At 41.5% G+C, this 23,288-nt stretch overlaps 1 protein-coding gene across 1 annotated transcript in view; it reads right to left on the bottom strand.

Annotated features, from left to right (window-relative positions):
- The window catches only part of PIG-O (phosphatidylinositol glycan anchor biosynthesis class O), a 51,972-nt gene that overhangs the window by 23,770 nt on the left and 4,914 nt on the right, over positions 1 to 23,288 (bottom strand). Inside the window, exons 3-8 of the mRNA XM_065456375.2 lie at positions 16,693 to 16,861; positions 15,307 to 15,489; positions 11,710 to 11,886; positions 8,916 to 9,116; positions 8,270 to 8,394; positions 4,376 to 4,670 (exon numbers count right to left, since the gene is read on the bottom strand). Coding sequence (XP_065312447.1) covers positions 4,376 to 4,670; positions 8,270 to 8,394; positions 8,916 to 9,116; positions 11,710 to 11,886; positions 15,307 to 15,489; positions 16,693 to 16,861 — 1,150 coding nt within the window. The remainder of the gene's footprint in view (positions 1 to 4,375; positions 4,671 to 8,269; positions 8,395 to 8,915; positions 9,117 to 11,709; positions 11,887 to 15,306; positions 15,490 to 16,692; positions 16,862 to 23,288) is intronic.

The raw sequence follows: 23,288 nt of genomic DNA, 5'->3' as shown, positions 1-23,288 counted from the left end.
CATCCAGCATCGACTCAACCCCAGGATCCCCCTTTCCCCAGACATGGCTAAGCCACGCATGGCTACACAAGGGAGGGTCCAACACTCATGTACTTGGGTACGTGGTGTCACAACATACTAAGCACCTGCTGACGCAGATGCCCCTGAGAGAATTAGATGGAACTGAAGATGACTTTCTCTGGTTGGTAGACAGCGAAAAGGAGGTGTCGTCAGACTCAAATAGTGACTAGCCACTAAGATTCAGCTGTGCAAATGTCTGTGTGGCTTTGTATGTTCCATAAAATTGCTTCAACATGGTATGCATCGAGTGAGGTTTTGTTACCTGTTGCAACCAGTAGAATCAGCACCAAGTTATTAAAGCGGAGCTTTCTTTGCCTCTTCCTTCGACTTTCCCACTGCTGCTGCTGCTGTGGCTACTTCTGTCTGGCACACTGCATTGGGGGTTGGTTCAGAGTGTGTGTATGCATGACAGGAGTGAGGCAGAGAGGACAGGTGACGCTAGAAAGTCATATGAGCCCCACCGCACTGAATATGCACAATGCCTTCTGGGGCTCCCTGGGCGTTGCCACATTAGCCTCTTGAGAGCTGTAATTATCCGTGACCCCTCTCAAAAGCACTGCAGAAACTGCAGCGCTTCCCGTTCTACTAATGTGTGAGTCCAGAAGAGACGTAGATAGAACTGTAGAAAAGAAGCAGGAGAAGAGAAAGTTCCCACACAAAGGGGGGGCAGAGGGAGGTGATGTGAGAAGGCAAGGAAACCCTACTACTAGAGACATGACAGCAGTTGCGGGGAAACTGGATACTTATGTTTAAGGTACAAGACAGTACGTTTCTGCTATTTCTGAAAAACAAACACCAAGCAGATATGTCAAGCAGGCAAATTACACAGGGAGTGCTGAAGCAGAGCAGAATTAAAGCGCACCGCAGGGTCTAGGTGAAACTACGGAAGCGGGCGCACGTGAAATCAATACTTCTGTGAACACCGCGGTAGCTTTGCGGCTATGGCATTGCTCGAGGTAGCGGATTTGATCCCAACTGCGGCAGCTGCATTTCGACGGGGGCGAAATAGAAAATGCACGTGCACTTAGATTTTTTGGACACGTTCAAGAACATCAAGGGGTCAAAATTAATCCAGAGTCTGCCACTACGGTGTGCCTCATAATTCGATTGTGGTTTTGGCATGTACAGCCCCATAATCCAATTGAAGTTTAACACTTCTGCAATGATGCGATGTGCCATGTGATGCAATGACAATGCTCAGCCCTCTCGGAGGTTATGAAATATGGTGCAGAACAATGCCTCAAGGAAACACCTCTCTTTGTGCGTTCTGTGTACTATGCAGACAAACAGCAGTGGTGCATGCAAGGTAACGTTTAACATCAACTCACTGCTCTCGTGTTAGACTAAACGTTGTGTTCACTGTTGACATCACCGCTAATTATCGTCAATCAAAGCAACCAGCACAGAAAGCTTCTCTTACATCGATTCCCACAGTGCGTGGGTTCAGCATAATTTTGTTTTTATATATTTAGGCAGTAATATTACTGCATGTTACAATCGGGGCCACGGTAGAATCGTGCAGATATGGTACATGTAACTCCATCTGTCTGTCCATTTACATGCACATTGTGTGCGTCCATTTATTTACTGATTGCTTATTTACTCATTTATATTATTTGTTCCTCTTGTACTTCTTTTAGTATACATAGTTATGTTCCATACCTTTCCTTTCTTTTTTACTCATTAATGCCCAATTTTCATTGCATCTTTTTTTATTAACTTTAATTTGCAAAACGAAAGCTCATAAAAATATTAACTTTGACTTTTCTCCATTCCTTCACTCTCTCTTTCTTCCATATCAGTGATAGAGCATGGGTGTCCACTGCTCTACAACAGCAGGTTCTCTCTAGTTGCACGTTCATTCTTTTACTCCTTCCACTACTACAGAGTGCAAACATCCAGAAGCCATTTTCTACGCTACAGCTGACCAATCAAAACAAGCACACTCGGATCAGTGATGCCAACTTTGTCAAATGCGCATGCATTTATTAGAACAAGATGTAATGCCTGCTGTAAGACATGGCAGTGCACTTAAATGAATGTGCTTTGGCTTGGCTCATATTCTAACAATTTTTCATTGTTAAAAGTGGTTTTGGTATTCCTGGTGCTCTTCTGTATGGGCACTATTCTCCTGTATGACATACAATGCAATAATGCAACAAAATTAAACACTAAATTTCCAATAATTCGAAAATCAGATAAATGTGAACTCAAAAACTAAATTTTTGTCAGAAAACAAACACCAAAGAACGTTAGTTGAATTTTACCAAAAGCAAACACCAAAAACATGGTACCCTATTTATAGTACTACATGCATGCAGATGAGCATGTAAAAGTGCCTGTGCTACATCTCTACATTGTGAAACGATGTGCTGCACACAATTCTGTATGCTAAATGACATGGCACGCTGTGTCATTCATAAGTATCGGTCATGAGCAGCCTCACTTTTCTATGCATTTATGTATTGCTACAAACAAAAGTAGCTTATAGATATGGGAACACTGACCATGGAACAAGAGAATACAGGAGGAGAAATAAATTTCTTCCTATGATGTTACCAGATATCACAATCAAGGATCACAACCAAGCATCAGAACCAACTACATGTTGGTGTCATCTGAAGGTGATGGAACCTATTACCTTGTAAAAATAGCAATGCCTTTACTTCCACGCTCAAAGGGACACTAAAGGCAGATAGTAAGTCAACGTGGACTGTTAAAATACCATTCTAGAAATCTCGTAGCACTTGTTTCGTGCCAATAAAAGACTTAGTTTAGGAGGAAATCGCACCTGAAGGGTCTGCATACATTTAGCGCAATTCAAATCGACCATCCCCAAACAAGGGAGTGGTGACATTCCATACATCATCACCACCCTTTACTGCCATCAGTGAGTAAAACAGTGCCCGACAGACGACGCTACATTGTTTTTTTGTGCAAAACACAAATGCGCGGCCATGGAGAAACTAAGCCAAGTGGAATTCGGCGTTGCAGCTGCTTTCGGTCAAGCGATGTGGACCGTTCAGACATCGTGCGTCATCCCATGGACATGCAATTCTCTGCTACTTGCAGTTTGTGCGAGTTTCGTGAGCCAGCAAAGCCAGTGCAGCACTATGTGATAACAAAACTACTGAAATGTGAAAGCGCGGGCAGCACAAAGTTGAGCAAAAATGAAACCCTTAAGCCACTCGTGTCATTGCTTAAGGTAACGTCAATGACGCCAATAAGCTAGGTTAGATATGCGCTGCCGTACAGAATAAAAAGGAGCGGGTAAAAGGCAAAAAACTAACAGATATTTGTCCAGTGAAGCACAATAAGAACAACAGTTTTACTGACTGTCGTATGGGTGTGGTTTATAAAATCCCCCTTAGGTGTGGCCAGTTCTACATAGGGCAAACGGGACGGTGTATCAATCACAGGCTAATGGAACATAAAAGGTCATTAACCGGTGGATTGCCTTCTAATCTTTCGCTACATTGCCGAGATTGTAACTGCACGCCAGAGTTAGATGAATGTGCGATATTGTACAGGCATAAGAATGAAGATACGCGTCTTATGGTAGAGGCATGGCATATCTATAATGGTGGAAGTGCGTGCGTGAGTCAGCCTTCGATTACTTTACATAAGGAAGAGATTAAGTGCCTTAACAGTTATCTCTCACGTAGACCGGCATGTCTACCTGACTGACACGTGGTGTTACCATTCCTGAGCATGCGCAGATGACTTTTGTGTCTTCTTTCTTTTTTCGCCTCAGTGCTCCCTTCAGTTGATAACGGCGTTCGTGTTGTCCACTTCTCTACTCTTGTGTTTTGTCTGTACGCCTCACTTCTTTTTTGCATAATGAACATCAATGAGTTCCTTTTTCTAAACATCGAATAGAATTGAACAAGTAGCGTTTTCTTCTGACTTATAATGCAATCCACTGGATTTTTTTATAACGAGAGGTTGAGTATTAGTGACAGAATTATAATGAAGAGTGCCTACGTCATCAGGCCAGTACTTGAAGGTCCGTATGAGTCCCAAATTGTGTCCTACATTTACCTCAATTTCTCCATTACTAAAGCTCTGTTTGCGATAATGTTGATGCCATAGACGTTCGTGACCATTAATCTATCACATTGGCTTGGCCTAATATTTGCCTTTAGTGTTCCTTTAATGTCACTGCAGGCTTCTAATCGGTGCTACCCCTCTATGCCTCCTCTCTGCACCTCTCTACATGTGGCATTATTAGGATGCCCGCATGTGCTGGTGACAATGTAGAGTTTGTCCAACTGTACCGCCCTCCCCATGGCCACGGTTGAAGAGTGAAGTGTACCTGGTGAGAGCCAAGCACATTCTGGATGGTGGCAGGTGGCTTGAGCTGGACAAACCAGTGTGCCAGTAAGGCACCAGTAGCAGCCATCAGGCCCACCCTTGCCAAAGCACCAGCGAGGCCAGCAGAAGCTCGTGGTGGCCATGAACACCAAGTCAGCAGTATGGCGCCGCCACTTGCCGCCAGCACTCGCTCAAGGCCCCATGACTGAGGCTCCGAGGGGTTCTTCTGTAGAAGGCTCTCTTCACATGGCTGACCTAGGTGCTCTTCCCGACAGCGCCAGAACAGCGCTGACAGCCTGCACACAGAGGTCCATTCAACAAGAGTTGAAAGCTCTGTTCATGCTGCTTTATAAGAAACTCGAGTACCTTCAGTACAAAAATAAAGACGACAGTAAATGTAGTGCCTTTACTGGATTCTGAGGTTGTTAGGGTTAGTTGTACACCTAAGGATCACTACCCACCTGCTTTGATGAAAGGCTCCTCTCCTGATGATTAAAATAATATGCACAACTAAAGAACGTGTGGCACCATTTGTTCTACCAAAATATGGATGATGATGATTATTCTGATGATATGACGATGTCAGATTTTATGGCGCAAGGGGCCAATAGTGGCCAAAGAGCGTGAAAGATGGGTACATTTCCTCTGAAGCAATAAGAGAAAAATAAAAGCAGCTACTGCTACTCTGTCACATGCTAAGAAAGCATACAACACAGTACAATGGCACACTGCATTGATCTTTTTCGTATCCTCAGTGCCGAATTGGACAATGTGCTTTTAGCTACAAGTGGCAATGTAGAAACCCTAATAGTAGGAGGATTCGAACATACATATGCAGCTAAGTGATTATTTCTTTTAACCAAATGGTGCTTGTCAAATAAGCCAGACTAACTTACAGAATGGTAGTACACGAGATTTTTCAAAAGCCTAGTCATTTGAGTACTGGCTGTCACCAGCAGTGGTAAAAAGCACACTCTTTCTCATTATCTTCAGGCCTCTTACTGCAGTCTACAATGTTTTTGTTTTCATAGCCCAAGAAATTACAGAGGTAAAAATACAAAACCTTTTGGCCTAGGTTTGCTTTTGGCAGGGTGCAAACAAGGATTGATGGAGGAGCTGATGTAGTTGATAGTTATGATTTTCCATATTATTTGTAGTTTGACCCATTACATTTAAAAAAAAAGGATATTAACAAACCGCAACCCTACAGATGATCACCAGGTGATTCAATAATTCCTTAAGTGCTCTTTTTACGGTATACAATGCATCCCCATTAACACAGCCCAAAACTATGACAGTGGCTATGAAAGCAACAGGTGAGAAAGATAATCTAGCGAGATTAGAAAAGATGGAAGATATTAGCATTTATGTCATGTGAGTTATGAGGATTGAAACAGACAGCCTTGATTTCAGAAAAAAAGAAAAAGGAGCTACTTGGGTTTTTGACAACAAGCCAGAAAGCATAATCTAAAGTCTATTCCTGCCAATGCTTTCAAAGCATGAGGAAGGCAAGCCTGCTAGCCAAAAAAGTATTGTGAACCATGAAAGATAATCTTTGAAAACATGAAATGTGAAACTCATAACATGAAGCTAACTTTACATTGGTGGCACAGTTAAAGAAAAAGGGGGGCAGGTGGGGGGGGGGATTTTCTTGTGCTAGTCAGCTTGAGGAACAATGCCATTTCCTTTCAATTCAAGAATACTGCGGCTTCTATTTCATTCTAGGAGAGGTGCATGGTAACATTGGTGCTGGATCAAAGGAGGCTGCAGCCCATTTGGCCTCATTTTATCCCAAATCCCTCATATTCAATAACTCTAGAGAATTGTAACGGAACAAACTGCATAATGTGAAACAAAAAAAAACTGAAGCTATTTCCACACCATTATCTTCACTTTACACAAACCAAAAGAAGCATTATTTGTAACTTTTTGAATCTGCTTCAGCTTTCCTTTAACTTTCTCAGTACTGAGGATAGGCATTACTTGTACAAAGAATTTTTTTCAGAGAACAACAGCACACATTCACCATCTGTTGTGGCTGTGCCCAGGAATGAGAGCTACAAAAGATATAATTCTCAGAACTGCCAAGCTATGAACTGACAAGAAAAACAGTTACACATGTGGGCTCATAGACAATAAGTTCTTAATAAAGGGAGAATGAAACATCCACCCAATCGTTGCAACTGCTACAAAGGAAACCCATACAGGTTTCTCGAAAGAAGAACCTCACAGTTGAAGAAAAATTTGTACTGGTCCGAGACTCTAACCCGGGACTACCACCTTTCCAGGGCAGCCACTCCACAATCTGAGCTAACCAGGTGGCTAGCAGATGGCAGGGCGAAGTCAAACTTATCAACAACTCAAAGCAAGGACAAGAGTTTGACGTAATATTTCTGCAGAAACCCTCAAGGTGGAGAGAAGTAATTAATAAAGAGAAATTGAGACATCAACCCAATCGTAGCAATCGCTACAAAGGAAATGGCTGCCCCAGAAAGGCGATTGTTCCAGGTTTGAGTCCCTGACCAGAACGAATTTTTCTTCAACTGTGAGGCTTTTTTTTCAAGGAACCTGAATGGGTTTCCTTTGTAGCAATTGCTACGATTGGCTGGATGACTAATTTTCCCTTAATTAATTACTTCTTTCCACCTTGCAGGTTTCTGTAGAACTATTATGTCAAACTCTTGTCTTTGCTTCGACTTGTTAAGTTCGACTTCCCCTGCCATCTGCTAGCCGCCTGGTTAGCTCAGATGGTAGAGCGGCTGCCCCAGAAAGGCAGTGGTCCCATGTTCAAGTACCGGACCAGGAGGAATTTTTCTTCAACTGCGAGGTTTTTATTTCGAGGAACCCATATAGTTTTCCTTTGCAGCATTTGCTCCGATTGGAATGGATGGCTCATTTTTCCTTTATTAGTTAGTTCTCTCCACCTTACGGGTTTCTGCAGAACTATTACGTCAAACATTAAGCTCTATAGGTCACCACTTAAATTCTTACCTGAGGAGGGCCCCCATGCTTTAAGCACCCACATATGCTTCAGTGCACAATGTTCCAATTAAAACGAACAGAAAGAGAAAAAGTCAAGGACATTGTAGGATGGCAATGCGAGGCAGGGGTGTTGAAGCCAGTTAAGCTCTGGGGTCGATAACAACTGCTGCCTCTTGTCTACTCGACCAATGGTTATTGGGCAGCTTCCATGGAATTTGACACAGCGGAGGACACCTCCAGAATGCAGCGTGGCCATTGCCACCAGGAACTTTAGGGTTACCTGCAATGCATCACTCGTACATTTTTGCTTGAATGCACCCATGAGCTTAGAGGTTGCCAGATTGATCAGCGCCTGTTGGCCCTTTGCCTATGGAGCATAATTTCGGGGAACGGCAGTTTCTCACCTGCCAGTTTTTGGTATGTGGTCGACTAGTCCCTGGTATCTGGCTACAAGACGCCTGTGGCACATGATACATGGAACCTTGTTTTCACTCTCTCTGTATCGCTACAATAAAGTTGCGAATTTAGTACAGTGGAACCGTTATATATTGATCACGGATATAAAAAATTATCGGACTTAACAAAGTAAACCTAAAATGCTTTATATCGATGTACACGAGTAATAACCACATGCTTATAATGAATATAAATGTAACGAAGGTATTTTCGTGCCAGATGTAAATTCATTATAATGAGTTTTGACTGTACTTATATGTCATTTTATTTGGAATCTAAACTCTATTCAGGCATTCAATACAAGTGGCAGTTTCTTATCTTCTTTTTCTTTGTTTTTCTTTCTTTTTTCCATTGAGTTTTGATAAGCCCTTCAAGGGAGTCAAGAAACAGTACATTCATGCTGCTGTGAAGATGTTCTATCAAACACTGCAGCTGAACTACAGTGTCCAATGCATACCTTGTAGCTGTTAGTGTGCCCACTAGGCACAAAGTCAAGGCACGGCTCCGACTAGTGCTCAATGTGACAGGGCCCTTGCAGATGATGGATGCCACAAGCAATGTTTGAAAGAGGTATAGAACCACCTGTAACAAGTATAGTGCATGCTCTGCAATTTGCAGTCGAACAGCTGCATCGTCAATGTTGATTTTTTTTTATTCTGTGTTGCCCTCACTGTAGAACTAAAAATGTTTTCTTTCCCTTGCTGAAGAACCCCACTGAAGAAAAAGGATGTGTGGCAGTTAAATCAGCATGAAAGTGACAAAAGAAAAGTGGAACTTTTCAAAACCGCAATGCAATATCTTCAGTACATTCCCAAAACTGCAGGAATGGTAGCTAAGATGCAGAGTGGAAAGTAGAACATTTTTCACACATTCTTTCATAACACTTTGGTATGTGGCCCGTTAGCTTTCCTCTTCCGACATCTAAGGGTGCCACATACATACAAGTTCAATTTTTTTTCACAAATTCTAAGACCAGTGGTCTCTCAATCCTGATTTTCTGAGATTGCTCTGTTACGTGTCATGCAACTTTACTAATGGCAATACTGCCCCGGAAGTACTAAAACAGCATCGCCTGCATATATGAAATTTACAAAATCACTAACCTTGTGTTCAGCTACAGCAAAGCTGTTGGAGAAGGGCATCAAGAGCCAACAAACAGCACAAACACTTGTAGGGCTCCTCAGTACATCAGAGGCACTTCCTTCTCTAAGGTGATAACAGCACCAGCATAGCAGCAACAGTGATCCAAGTACAGCCATTGCTAAGCCGGCATACATACGAGGGATGTCAAATGTAGCCCAGACCTAGAGCATAAAGACAGACTTTTCTTTAGCACATAAAACAGGTAATTATGGCTATGGCAGTTGCACTCCCATGGGAGCAGAGTGAAAAAATATCTTTGTACTGATGTTTTGGCAAAGGTTAAAGGTGCCAGGTGGCAAAATTAATCTGGAATCATCCATTACAGCCTCCTAGATAATTCCATAGCACAGCTCAGAACACCAAACATCGACAATTATCTTCTTTGTGCATGTTCAGATAGACAGTCACAGAGGTGTTTCAACTATTTACCTGTCCCAAAATTTTTATATGACGTACCAGAATCGCTCCATATATTGTTACAGAGCTTGTTTTTCCAGCAAACACCTTTGTTTAAGCAAGAAAAATAAATCTTAACTGAGACAAGATGGAAAACATGGCTTATACCAACCGCATAACATCACAACTCTTAAAGAATGTGAAAAAGAAAAAAGAATTTTCAACAACTTCGTAAGTTTTATCCTGTATGTAGAGAACACTGTAAACCGAAATAAATCAAATTTATTGCACAAAGTGACAACATCAACAAAAAATAACAAATTTGTTGTTTGAATGAAAAGCTGGAAAATGGCCCTTTTTTGTCAATTTTTGAGTACTCTAAATCCAAAACGTTCATTTGGGATTCTTTCGGTGCATATATTGCTGCCTTCTAAATACATTGCCAAATGCATAACTTTCACTTTTGTAGTGCTGTTTCAAATTTCAGTGGCAAAATTCTAGAAACACATAACATTGAAAATTTGGCATTTTTTCAGTAGTAATTCAAAAAAGAAAACCACGACCTTTTACTTCGATGAAATTTTCCCAGGTTCATCTACTGTCATCAGTAATCTGTTTTATACAATACATGCAGCACAATTTTGTTCTGAATAAAAAGGAAGCAATGAAGAGCAATATACAAGCTGCTCCGTTCAGCAATCTGCGGCCTCAGTTTTAGCATGTTGGTGTTGAGCAAGCATAACTTCCATGATCCCTGCCACATTTGCCATGAACTCAATCCTGATTTCTATGTTTGCCCTTCCCCAATGCTAGTAGCAGGCTAGAATATAGTAGTTCAGGGCGACCGCTCAACTTTTCTCTCACAAATCTCTCTCTTTTGTCACTCTGGCAATAAAGTGAATTTAGTTTATTTCTATTTAAAATGTCCTACATTTATGGCATAAAAATTACGAAGACAGAACATCAGAGCTATTGCATAAGCCATATTTTCCACTTAGTCTAAGCACGATGTAGTGCACAATGTACATTTCGGAGTCTGAATCAAGCCACAGTTACAAATGTAGGTAAACTTGGAAACATAAGAAGGTATATTAGTTGCTTTTGACTTGCTTGCATTTTAATTTATGCTGATGGTACCCACAAGGTAACAATGAATCAGCCTAGACTGCTCACTTATACTCTTTTGAATTCCTCTGCATTTTTTTTAGGGTAAAAGCCTTAAGTGATTCATGGGTCGAAAAATCCAGTGTCGGTGTTATTGAAAAATTGACTGTCCAGCATTATGGCACCCACATTCAATGGCATCAAAATTGATGGTGTCACCATTAATGGTTGAATCCATGACAATTGGTGGGAGTCGAACCCATGATCTTCGGTGGTAATTAGGGAGAGGTTAAATAAGGCACAGTTATGTAAGATAAGAGTTCATTAAGACAATCGAGCCCCCGACCTTTGGTGGGAGTCAAACCCACAACCTTTGGTGTTAAGGTTAAGTTAATTAAGGTACAATCAATTAATATATAGCCAAATAGGATACTCAGACTCACAACTTTTGGTGTTAATTAAATAAGGCACCATTAATTAAGGCACTCGAACCCACAACCTTCGCCGAGAAAAAAAAAGTTATAGGAAGTAACAACGCGTTTGAATAAGAATGTCAAGTAATTGAGTTAATGTCTCATGAGTGCACAGGCTTTCGTCTTCCCCTTTAGCCTATGCTAAAGTGGCTGTCAACTTTTTTTTTAAGGAAGGCAGAAGCAATGCCTTGGCACAAAAAATAGAAAACACATAGCAGAAAAAATTAAACCCAAGTTTCTTCACTCGAATTTTATTCTCAAACTGTATGCCAAATATATTTTTGTATGTTTTCCAGCATTTCATTGCTCCTTGTGCAGAAACAGGCCTAAAGGCTAACAGGATAACATTTCACATATATTCTAGTGCAATGTAATTAACTTCGACTGCTGAACAGCTAACTAGTCTAGGTCAAGCATGGCCTCAAACTATATGTCATAGGGACTTAGTGCAGGAACTTTGAGGTGGTGTCACCACTTTTCACTTTCACATTATTTTATGACCCACTAAACAACAACTTTCCACAAAGTTCATCTATATGACATGTTTTCAAAGTGAAATCAGCGAACACAGCTTAGCCTATTGTTTTTCTTTAGCATTCCTATAAATAATGGTTTAACAACAGGAAAGTTACAAATAATGCATATGCACTTAAATTTCAGACTAATGAATGTTACGAGTATGTTGACTGCACGGGCTTCTGAAGAACAAATGTGGGGTGTCTATATGCATTTACACAATGTACTGCAAAGATTACTTGTGCATGCAAAGCGGAGAACATGCCTCATGGGCGGCATGTCTTGCATCCTGCAGGAATGCCACGGAGGCATTGATGAAATCCCTGGTTGCTTCAGCACTTCCTTGCTCATCAAGGCATCGGTCCCACAGCTGCCGCAGTTTCTGCATTCTCAGTTCTGGATGCAGGGGAGTGTTGGGAACCTTGCCTAAGTAACGCGCCACCTGGGCAGTAAGTTATTTCTTGAAATGACACCACCACTACCACAGCTCACACTACTTGGGCATACATCAGCTTTTGTTTGTTACACAACCTAATCTTTTCCTTGTAATGTTTGCTCATTGGCATCAACTTGGATTAGCCTACGCTTGCAACAGGGTATGGAAATGGGCTAGATGGCAATTCAGGTAAGTGATTCACAGTGTGAAAACCATAAGGACAAACAAAAGAGAGGGAGAAAGGAACAAAAGCATGACAGGCAGAAGTGCCGTGTCCATCCCCTTCTTAGTCCCTTGTACAGTTTTCACACTGAATAATTTCCATGGCCTTACAGGCCAAGGCAGGCACCTGGACAGAAGCGTTAGCAGAAAAGGAACTATAAATTAATTTGTGCGATGTGATTGAAGTTCATGTAGTGCATACAGAAGTCAACATCCAATAAGAAATTTTAATTCTAACCTTAATAAAAAGCAACTGTCCCTTCTATGAGTGGAAGACACAACAGTAAAATGAGAAGATATGGCAGCTCAGCTTTACAGTGCTGGGGTGCTATAACGCAAAGCTATTCCAATTCTGCAATCAGCGCTCTACGATTGGTCAAAAAAATTTCTGACCACTGCCACTTAGCCTGTCTGTCATGTGACATCAGGAAAACAGTGAAAACGCCCCATTTGATATGATATGTGCACACTGATTATGCATGATTATACTAAACAAAAGAAACATAATTATTGCTGGTTCAATGCCTTTTTCGCCATTAGCCCTCTGTTATTGGCCAAACGTTCTTGGGCTGTGCTCACTTCGACTGTCTGTCACACGACATCATAAAACCGTGAAAACTCACCACGTCAAAGTGATGTGTACACATTAAAGGCGCATTAATATGCCGAACAAAACTGAATTTTTTTCTGAATTAGCCAGGCAATGCCCTGTTCCAAAAAGAATAGAAGATGACTGCCCGCAGATCGCTTTGGCATGGGCAAATTGGAGCTGCCAGGGAACATGGATTTACCTGTGTGTAATAATAATTTTTGCGTGACAATGTAACATTACCGAGCCTTTTCGGCACATATACAGCATTACTCTGCCAAATCTTCTGCGCTGAAGATCCATTTTAGCGGCATTTTTAACCTTCCGTTGCACGCTACTACAATTTTTGAACAGCCACCACAAGCTAAGCAAGGGAATACGGACCAATTGCAGATGTCGGCACCACCCTCCTCATCCGGTTATCTGCTTTCACTGTGCTGGCTCGGCCCCATCAAAACCCTCTCCACTCAAGCGTGCTTCTCGCCTCGTGTCAGCTAATTAGACAAGAAAAACTACTCTATGTAGACCAAGCCCGCACCCAGGATTTTTTTTTTCGTGGAGGGGGGGGCCTACCCAAGGTAACTTTTCTATGCAAATGAGGGGGGAGGGTGCCTTTACTAGTACAAATGTAAATAACGCCCACTGTTTGCCATAAAGAGGTGTAATCCCACAAAAGAGAAATAAAATAAACACCTCTCCTTTAACTTAACTGACAAACAAGGAACCACATCAAATGGACTTGCAGAGGAAAGAAGTGCTGGAAGAACACTGCCAAGAACAAGTAAACAAGCGAAAGTGTAAAATAAAGATTTCTAGTAGCGTTTTTTGAATTAGCTCTGGAAGAATTATAGAGAAATATATAATTGCAGAACAGTCACAGTTCTTTTGGATCCCTTGTTTACTGCTCTACAAAGTGCCAAAACTGACTCATATTTTTATTTGGGAAGTTGTATAACAATGCGTGGCCACTAGTCCCGTACGACAGCACAGAACGCAGGACGCTGAGGTTCTAGACGTACTGTTCCCACTGCCGAAGGTTAGAAAAACACCCACATAAGCACAGCAGAGAAGTGGCTATGTTAGGCGGCTCCACTGATAACTGTAGAAGCGTCATTCAAAACACACGGAAGCATTCTCCACTTCCGGCGGCATTTTCTCTACTTCCTTTTTATATAAAAAGATGTTGATCCATAAATATTTTCACAAACAACGGTTAAATTTGTTAATTTTCACTTTTCCTTCCTGTTTGGCTATTGTCTCAGCTCTCTCCCTTTGTAGATCGCTTAATTTTTCAACTCCTTGCTAATCTTGTTTCCAGTTGCCAATTTTGCACGAAAATTTTTTTATATATATGGGGTTTTACGTGCCAAAACCACTTTCTGATTATGAGGCACGCCGTAGTGGGGAACTCCGGAAATTTTGACCACCTGGGGTTCTTTAACGTGCACCTAAATCTAAGTACACGGGTGTTTTTCGCATTTCGCCCCCATCGAAATGCGGCCGCCGTGGCCGGGATTCGATCCCGCGACCTCGTGCTCAGCAGCCTAACACCATAGCCACTGAGCATGCACGAAAAATGCTGTACAATTAGGGAAAAGCCAGATGAGGTAATGGGTCACGTTCATATTGCTTATGGGTTTAACAGTTATTGCGGGTTTTGATTATAGATGATTTTTCGCATCATTTTATTTTCAATTTTACCTAACCCATATCATGGGTATATGGTTCCAAGGATCTACCAGCGTCGCGGTGAGCCGTCATACGAGGAAATAACGAAGCAAAAGGAAAAGTTAAACGCAACTGGTGTTTTCTCTGGCTGCATACAGACCAGCTCGCTACGAACTGAATCCCTTTCCTGGTCCCTGGATCAGTCTAAACAAAGACGGTTGAACTAACGAAGCAACAGCGATGTGCGTGACCGTTGCAATAGATGGTGACAACTGAATGCACCTCGAGTTAATCGTGCAGGCACCGAATCGATGAGAAAACTGGCCTTCACACTCCAGGAGATGCCAATAGCTACCATCATCCAAGAGGAGTAAAAAAGGCAGCAAAACGTTAACCACCGAATAGCTGTCAAGTCTCAAGATTGATTCGGTGGTGTGAGAAGTGATGGTGTAGGCGAGGGAGGGGGTGTATGCTGCTTAATTTCGGGGGCCCCCCGGTATCCCTCTGGGTACGTGCCTGATGTAGACAATGCTATTCACTTTGAAAGCAAAATAAGTGTCCTCCTATAAACGAGGACTGCGTTTGATTGGGCTTTTCAAACAACAATGCGGGTTACTGCCCGATGCTTGCGTCGGTGGTTATGTAAATTTGACGTCAGGAGATTATGGAATAAAAACAGATTGGAATAGCTTTACGTTATAGGGCTCCTGGATACAGCTAAAATGCACAGTGATTAGGTAGATAAGTTATAAGGTGGTTCTTAAGCCTTAAGAACTGAAAGGTAAGAGTGCAGCACTGTAAACAGATATGGTATATTGCCCTCTCAAACCTTAAAAAGTGCTCTTCAAGTGTCAGCCACAATCATGATACAGATGTAACTAGAATATAGTTCAAATATTGCAGAACCTAGACAGAAAGTAATGTCTACCCTGAGCTGGTTTGTTTACCTGCTGAACATTCAGCCAAAGTGGCAGTAGCTGGCCTGGAACAGCATGCTCCATCTCAATGCCCGGAAAAGCTTGTAGCATCAAAGAGCCAAGGTTAGAATATGGAATGGGCACATCAAAAAGCATTGATAAAGTGGGCACAAGATCCACCTGGGCTATGGAAGGAGGACTGGATGTTTCGGTCTGGAATAGAATCAAGTGAAAGAATCATGTCAATTGCTAATTGCAGTAAGACCATGAAGCAGAAAAAACAAGAGTTATTGCGCACACTCTACGGTTCACAAGAATCCCCAAGCTGTCAACACTGTTGCTGACTATTTGCGCACTGCAAGCATTGCTCATGTGATGTGGAAGCACCACACACATGACATCTCTGCTGGCAAGGGGAGAGGCTCCTCTGAAAAGGGCACGCAGGCTTTTGTTTAAATATTCGTTGTTTTCATGGTGTTCATTGGTGTAAGTGTTTGTTAACTGGATCATTACTTGTGATCTACAAATCATAACTGTCTCTTTGCAGTGCCTAAACCTGGTCAGAGGCCTTTTAAAACACACACCAATACTATTTTTATTATTCACTGTGTGGCATTTGCCTACATCTTGTGTGCCTTTACTGGTCAATTATATAGCCATCTTGTAACGGAGAAGAACCGCTGGTCAGTCTGGCGCATCACCAGCATTTACGTACAGGGCCGGTTCTGGCTGTTTGCAGGGTAAAACCTCCGCAACGAGTTCAATCCTTTAGTCTTTTGTAATCTATAAATAAACACTTTAACACTTTCTTTTGGTCTTGTTGTAGTTAGTAGCAGAAATTGCATGCCTTCTGTTCTGTGAAATTATATATATATGTGTGTATGCAAATTTTTCCCCCATTTTGCCACTGTAAAATGTTATAACTGGTGTGGATTCCAACTAGCCTTAAGCTAGGGATCCAGATGCATGTTACATCATTTCCTATAGATGCAAGTTCATTTTTGAATAAAGTATTTGATTTTATTAAAACACAAAAAAAATTTATCAAAGAATTTCAGTGGCACCCGAACACGTGTAATCTAACAACTGGAGGAATGTTAGATTACACATGTGCAGGTGCCACTGGCAAGGCGGCACACTGGCTTGACACCAAAGGTGATGCATCTGACAATATTGGTTATACATGCACAGAACACACGAAAATGGCAAACTATATATTTAACAGCTTTTAGTATTACAAAATGACTACAAAGTCATTCAACATTCAACAAATGTAGGTGATATGAAAGGGCATTATGCTTCATGTCCAGGTGTGCCATGAATATTTACATGTGCACAATAAAGTATACTAGTTTTCTAAGTTGCGAGTTGATGGGTTGTCATTAAGCATGCTATGAGTTGGCTATCTAAGCTTACCACAAAACTTGCATTGCTCTGAGGTGACAGAAAAGGTTTCTTGGCATGGAGAAAAAGCACTGCCTCAATTTCATCTTCTGTTTCTCCACCATGGTCACCATCAATCGTCATTCCATGATCACTCATCACCAAGAGTAGGGTGTCCTCAGTAATTTTTGAAACCACTGATCTAGCAAACATAAAGGCAGAGGATAAGAATGAGGTGATAAAACCCACAAAACAGCTAGCACTAGAATTGGATTTCGGACAATTAATGGTAACATTAATTAATTTGTTCATTTTTAGCTGTTAACTGCCAGTGGCAAGCAATGTCTGTTGAAAATGTGTGCTACATTCTTTCAGCAGATGAGGTGATAAAGCACACAAAGCATCTAGCACTAGGATTTGCCTTCTGATAATGAATGGTACAATCATTATTTTTGTTAATTAGCTATAGTTGACTTGTACACGGACAATGGTAGTGTCAGTAAAAAATGTATGCTGTGTTTTTTCAAGTGAGGTAACTTCACCTTAAATAAAATATAATAAAAGCTTCTTCATAGACTTACTTTGATGTTGGCAGCATTACACATAATGTCTCGTTGCCAACTGCAACAAAATTTTGTACCATGTAGAAAGCCTAGTTCCAGATAGCGCTGATATAGAGCAACCACAATGCAAAATATTATGTTTGAAATACAAGTAGATGCGTCATGTAATGCTCATAAAAATAATGTTTTAATACTAAAGTTAAGAAAAAGAGCTATAGATGACCTGTGAATATTAACCTGAATGCCAGATATTTTTCATTTCTTAACAAACATATAAACATGAAGGTGGTTCGTATACAATGGTTGTTTGTATATAACATTAAGGTCAATTTGGTCAAAAAATAAGGTGGCGTAATTGCAACATTGGGACTGTTTGATGGAGATAAACTGTGCACATAGCATCAATGAAGATTGGCAATGTAAGCAAATAGCCAAACGCCTTTAGAAAGTCATTCACTTTATTAAAGAAATGATGCGCTTGAAGGCATATATTTATTGCAGTGAGAATAATTTGGTAGTGTTTGTTATTTCATTGTATAAATCCGTAGACAACAGAGCCAACATATCAGCAGATTCGTTCCATGTGCGTTGTCTCCAGCAGGGCAAGTGCCAGCGTGGAATGCGACTGCCATCTGTCTTTCCTGCAACAGCTGCAGGTAGCGAGAGCGGTGGGAGAAGAAGGCAGCTGTCCTGCCCAAGCATTCCACCACAGCATCTAAATCTTCGGATGCCCCAAAGCTCTCGTGCAACACCACGTGCACTTGAAAGTGTGACAAAGGCACGCCGCAAGTCGGTTGCACGAAAGCATGAGCCCTTTGCATTGGTGCCTTCATATAGGCGGTTCTGTTTAACCACCACAAAAGTGAGCAAAGGAATCAAAGAAAGCTGTTCCCTCTAAAAAGGAAGCCTTATTTACATCATTTGAGAGAGGTCATTTGAGCTGGGCACCCGGTCAACTGAGTAGCTTATAAATGAAAAACAAGCGAAAGTGATCGTATCTGCCATACTACAACAATCACAGTAATTAAACAGAGGAACAGCATGTCAACAGAGACCATCACTAACTCTTTTCCTACCGTTCCCATCGGGCATTATTAGCCCGCTATCAATGGTTTGAAACGCCGCTCTTGAGACCTTCCGCACCACTCATGGATGCACAGCACCATCGGACATAAAGGAGGAGGACTCTATGTTTGTTTCTTGAGTAGTTCGCTTTCTCCCACTTGGCAGTAATCTTTTAATGCACTCCAAAGTTCTGCGATCGTCAAAGTAGAAAGCAAAAATAGCCACCTCCGTAAGCGGCATGCGTACGCTTAAAAAGATCGTAGATCTTGAGATTCCGCTGCGTCTGCGACTGATTTTATCGATGGATCGAGCAGCAGCAAGTCTGATGATGCTACCTTTTCCTAGGACTTTGACTTTGAGAGCAACAACGAAGCAAACCAGCACAGAACACCAGCGGATACAGCCAAGTTGGCTTCGCCTCTTGCTTCGGCCCGTCTTTGATGTCATTTGGAGTGCTTGAGAGCGCGCCAACATGGAAACTTATCGAAACTGCAAGAAATGCTACAATGACAGGAAAATCGAGCGGAAAACAAGAGTTTACTGCAAGACATGCAACGTTCCGCAATGTTTTACACCAAGGAACTGCTTTGCCACATGGCACACGCAAGTGTAGTGCCTGCAGTTGCATTTCTGTAGTGGAAGATCTGTTCAACGAAAAATTTTGATTTTTTCAGACGGTGCCTATTAGACGACGATAAATTTTGTATATATCATAATTCTTTTTACATTTTTTTTTCTTAGCGGATACAAGCATGTCTTTACAAACTTTGCTCAATTTTATGCCACGATCTTGATTCTGGCAATTTATATCTTTTTTTATGACATACATCTCACTAATAAAACTTTCATGCATGAAAAGTGCATTCATTCTGCTTTTTGTTTATGTAATACCTAAATTACTGAGTGCAGTAGTTCCTACGGAAAAAAAAAAAAATGTGGCTTAACCAACAAGAAATACCTATTTTCCCTAGGGAAAGAGTTAAAGGCATGCAAACATAGTGAGATTGTCTAAATATTATATTGCTTTGCCTAAATCAAGAAAACAAATTCATAGGCTACTTAAAGGCAAGGCATCCTAATTGAATGACTGGAAACTATTCAGCAGGAGTTAGCTACTCCATGTGTTTACAGAACTGGTGCCGCTATACTACAACCCCGACTCCTCTGTAGCAGACTCACTAGGAAAATTCATCAACTGCATCTGTCTTACTCCCTATAGACACCTATTAGTGCTGTTATCCATTAAATTTAAATAGAAACAAATATTCAACAACCTTGCATAGCAAATGCGCACGTTTATTACGAACGAAATAAGGACGGCCTCTCTGATACATATTTGAAATTTGTAATATTAGCACACTTCTATTTTTCACAACATGTCAGGCAACCAGACTTATACCATTCATTACAATTGACACATTTTGAAATCACATAACCTTATAATATGTTTGCTCTATTCCTAGGCAATACCGAAAATACATAGATCTAAAGATAGGTACTAGGTTTTGCAGAAGTGCTGTCAAAGATGTATTCACTGAGATCTACCTAGAGCTGGCAGTACTGTTGCCGCAATAAAGTGGATAATCAGCTGGTGACATGGATGGGAGGGAATGTACAGCCTATTGTAAAAAGCACAAAGGTCAGTTGGCTGCTGTCAGCAATGGACAGCTGGCGTTTACTTTTTGGTGATGGGTATACATGGCAGTGCTTAACTGTGAGTGACTTGGGCTTTTTTGGCAACAAAACATGCTGAGTACCATGAATTGATAATACACTGTTCTCCAATGTCACACTTTTGCAAGAAAAGTGCATATGTTTGCTATTCAGGGTTCGTACAGGTTTCAGACAAAAATTCAAGGGTATACAAGGCCTTTCAACACCCTGTCAAAGCTTTTTCAAACATTTAGAGCAGCCTCCTATGTAGCAGTTTTTTACTACAATAATGGTTCCAAAACACTATGGATAGCTTTACTGAACTAGTGATACAGAAATTTTATAGAGAATGTCCAGCCTTGACCACTTCAAGTTCCTAGTTAGGCCGAAGAAAGCAGCGTGAACACAAGAGGTAAACCAGTACGAAGCACCGGTGACTCTTGCCTCTTGCCCACAGTGGAGTTATCCATTTCTGCACCAGTCGTGTGAAGCCGAATACACTTGTGCAAGTTTAAAATTTTTATTCAGTGAAACCCCTTCTAACGTTATTCAAGTGCCAAAAGGAGAGGGGACAGACATTGAAACTTCCTAATTTGAAAGAAGTACAGTCGACCCCACTTACAGCATTACTGGTTTTAACAATATTCAGGTGTAAACTTGAGCAGCCCTGGCATCCTGAACTTTTGTGTGTTTTCTATGGTAAAATAAACCGTTTACTACAATCTTCCTATGCAGCATTATCAGCTACAACAATTACATCTGGCTACTTACTGAGTGTCTGTGCTGAAAAGAGAAGGAAAGTGAAATCCTGAAAAGGAAAATTTAAAAAATGCAAACCACCGCCACCTGCCTTTATGCCCAACACCCTTCAAGGCATGAATTCGCCGCATCGCCGGCTTTGCGCGCTTCTCTCCTGTCTCCGAAAACGAGTCAACTGCCTCGACAGCGCCAACGTTGGAGGCGTTGATGGGAGATGCGCGACAGTGTGACGAAGGCGAGTGTGGCACACAGGCCAGATGTAGCGCCTCGCTTTTTTTTTTTTCTCCCCCAAGAATTTTGCATTATTTTGCTTTTTGGCGTACACACCCAGTAACCAGATTTAGTTGTTATAACCAACAACACGGCATGGGATCATTTTAGTAAGTGGTTTATTTTACCATAGAATACACACAAAAAATATATGCTAATACCGGTATTGTTATAAGTGGGCTAGACTGTACTATTGTTTCTAGAGTGGGGAGTTTGCCGGCTCCACAATGATCTCTGCCACAGAAATCAGGCCACGTAACAAATCTTAGACTGTATTACTAACGAAATTCAAAGGTTTTCAAGGGAGAAAAGAAAGGATTCCAGCACTTTCCAAGGACCTTGAAAACATACTTTTAAATTTCAAAGGTTTTTTAGGGTTTCAAGGATCTGCGCAGACCCTGCTATTTTACGCAAAAAGCACATGACATTTCAGGCAACAGGGGAGTTGCACTCAGCCACATAATCTCTGTTTCAGCCCTTGTAGTAGGAAAGAATGTTATATGCAAAGGGCATACATTAGCCGTGACCTTCGCAACTTTTTAGACTTTGAAATTAGACACTGACACTGACTCTGAGTGCACGTTCACTTTAAGTGCATGTTGTCCTGATTTCAATGTGATTTTCAAGCCACACAGGTGCAGTTCTCTTGAGGAAGAAGGCAACATTGTTAAGCTGGGCGGTGGCATTCCAACCACTGAACCGACTAGCTTGTTGGTAAATGCTGAGCCATCTGTTTACGCCTTCCCCGACTTTTCCGGCTAAGGTTTGTGGCTCGATGTAGGGTTGTCATGGGACGCAAGAAGATGGTAACGGGCTGTTGCCATTGGAAGCCATTTCTGGTGGTACATCGGCAATTCGGCGACTTCAGCGAAGCTCCACGGACAGCACCTCTGATGTCGGTTCATCATCATTCTTCAGGAATGCTGTTGTTATACCCTGCACCTCTACCTAAACTGTTACAATGGGGTGCATTTATTTAAGATAGCCATGAAAAGAGGAGAAGGGTTGCTGCGCTGACACTGAGCCACTCCAAACACAAGCTCACTTTGTCTGCTTCTTCCTCCATCCTTGCTGTCGCTTTAACGTAACAATATTATTGCGTAATGCTTCATATGTGCTTCTTTATCTATACATGAAATAGGACTCCTAAAAACAGGACTGAGAGAGCTTATACAGGGTGTCCCAGCTAACTTTAGCCAGAGTTTAAAAATATGTGAATGCTGCCTAGCTGGACAGAACAAAGGTTATGTTGTTTGTCGTCAGTTGGAGATACTCAGATATTTTTTTCATACTACCTAATTACATAATTAGTCTATTTAACTAATGCACTTCTCAAAAATTAGAATTACATAAAAAGTGTCAATGATAAAATTGTAGAGTAACATGAAAAACTCCTGATATAGCTTTCTGTGGCTCAATATGTGCTACATAAAAGTGTTTTTCCGAGCGTGAAAGAAGCCCGCAAATGCATGCAAAGTGCCTCAAGTGGCCAGTCACGCGGCAATTTTGCCTGCATTTGCGGCTCCTTTCACGCTCAGAAAAACACTTTTATGTAGCACGTACTGAGCAGCAGAAAGCTGTATCGGGAGTTTTTCCTGTTACTCTACAATTTTCTCACTGACACTTTTCATCCAAGTATAATATTTGAGAAGTTGAAGAATTAATTAAGACTAATTATGTAATTAGGAAGAATGCAAGAAAAAATCATCTGAATATCTCCAAGCGATGACAAATGACATTACCTTGGTTCTGTCCAGCTATGTGGCATTCGCACATTTTTAAACTCTGGCTAAAGTTAGCTGGGGCACCCTGTATACACAGTGAGGGTCACCAGCAGGAAAGCGTGCACCATGAGGAGCACAGCTTGGCATAATACTAACGTGTTCTGGCCATGGCTCCAGCATGCTTAGCACAAAGGGTAAGCAGATGTATTTAGAGTGACTAAATTGAGAACACAGTAACCAATGTGTTGTCAGCAATGCTAACAGTTCTCTTTTACAATTAATGGTTTTCCATTTCTTTATGTTCATAAACTTGAAATGTCGGAATTAACCATCACCGTCCTAAGAACTGCTCCTCAGCACTTGGGGCCAAGCTGCCCAGAGAAGAAAGCCTTTGCCACTGCCACAGTAACAACCTGTAAAACCATGCCATTCTGTTCCAACATTTGCAATGAAAGAGTTGGCATGGATTAACACCAGCATTAAGCTAGCGCAGTCAGCAGTCATACCAGTGTTCTAAAACCATTCAAGTATCCGCATCAACAGCCAAAGCTCCCAGTTGTGCAGTGCAGGTCCCAAAGACCAAAGCTCAAGTTAA

This window comes from Dermacentor albipictus, chromosome 1 (genome assembly GCF_038994185.2).
Source record: "Dermacentor albipictus isolate Rhodes 1998 colony chromosome 1, USDA_Dalb.pri_finalv2, whole genome shotgun sequence".
Lineage (NCBI taxonomy): Eukaryota > Metazoa > Arthropoda > Arachnida > Ixodida > Ixodidae > Dermacentor > Dermacentor albipictus.
The sequence above is the reverse complement of the archived record's forward strand: the minus strand, read 5'-3'. Positions and strand labels throughout refer to the sequence as shown.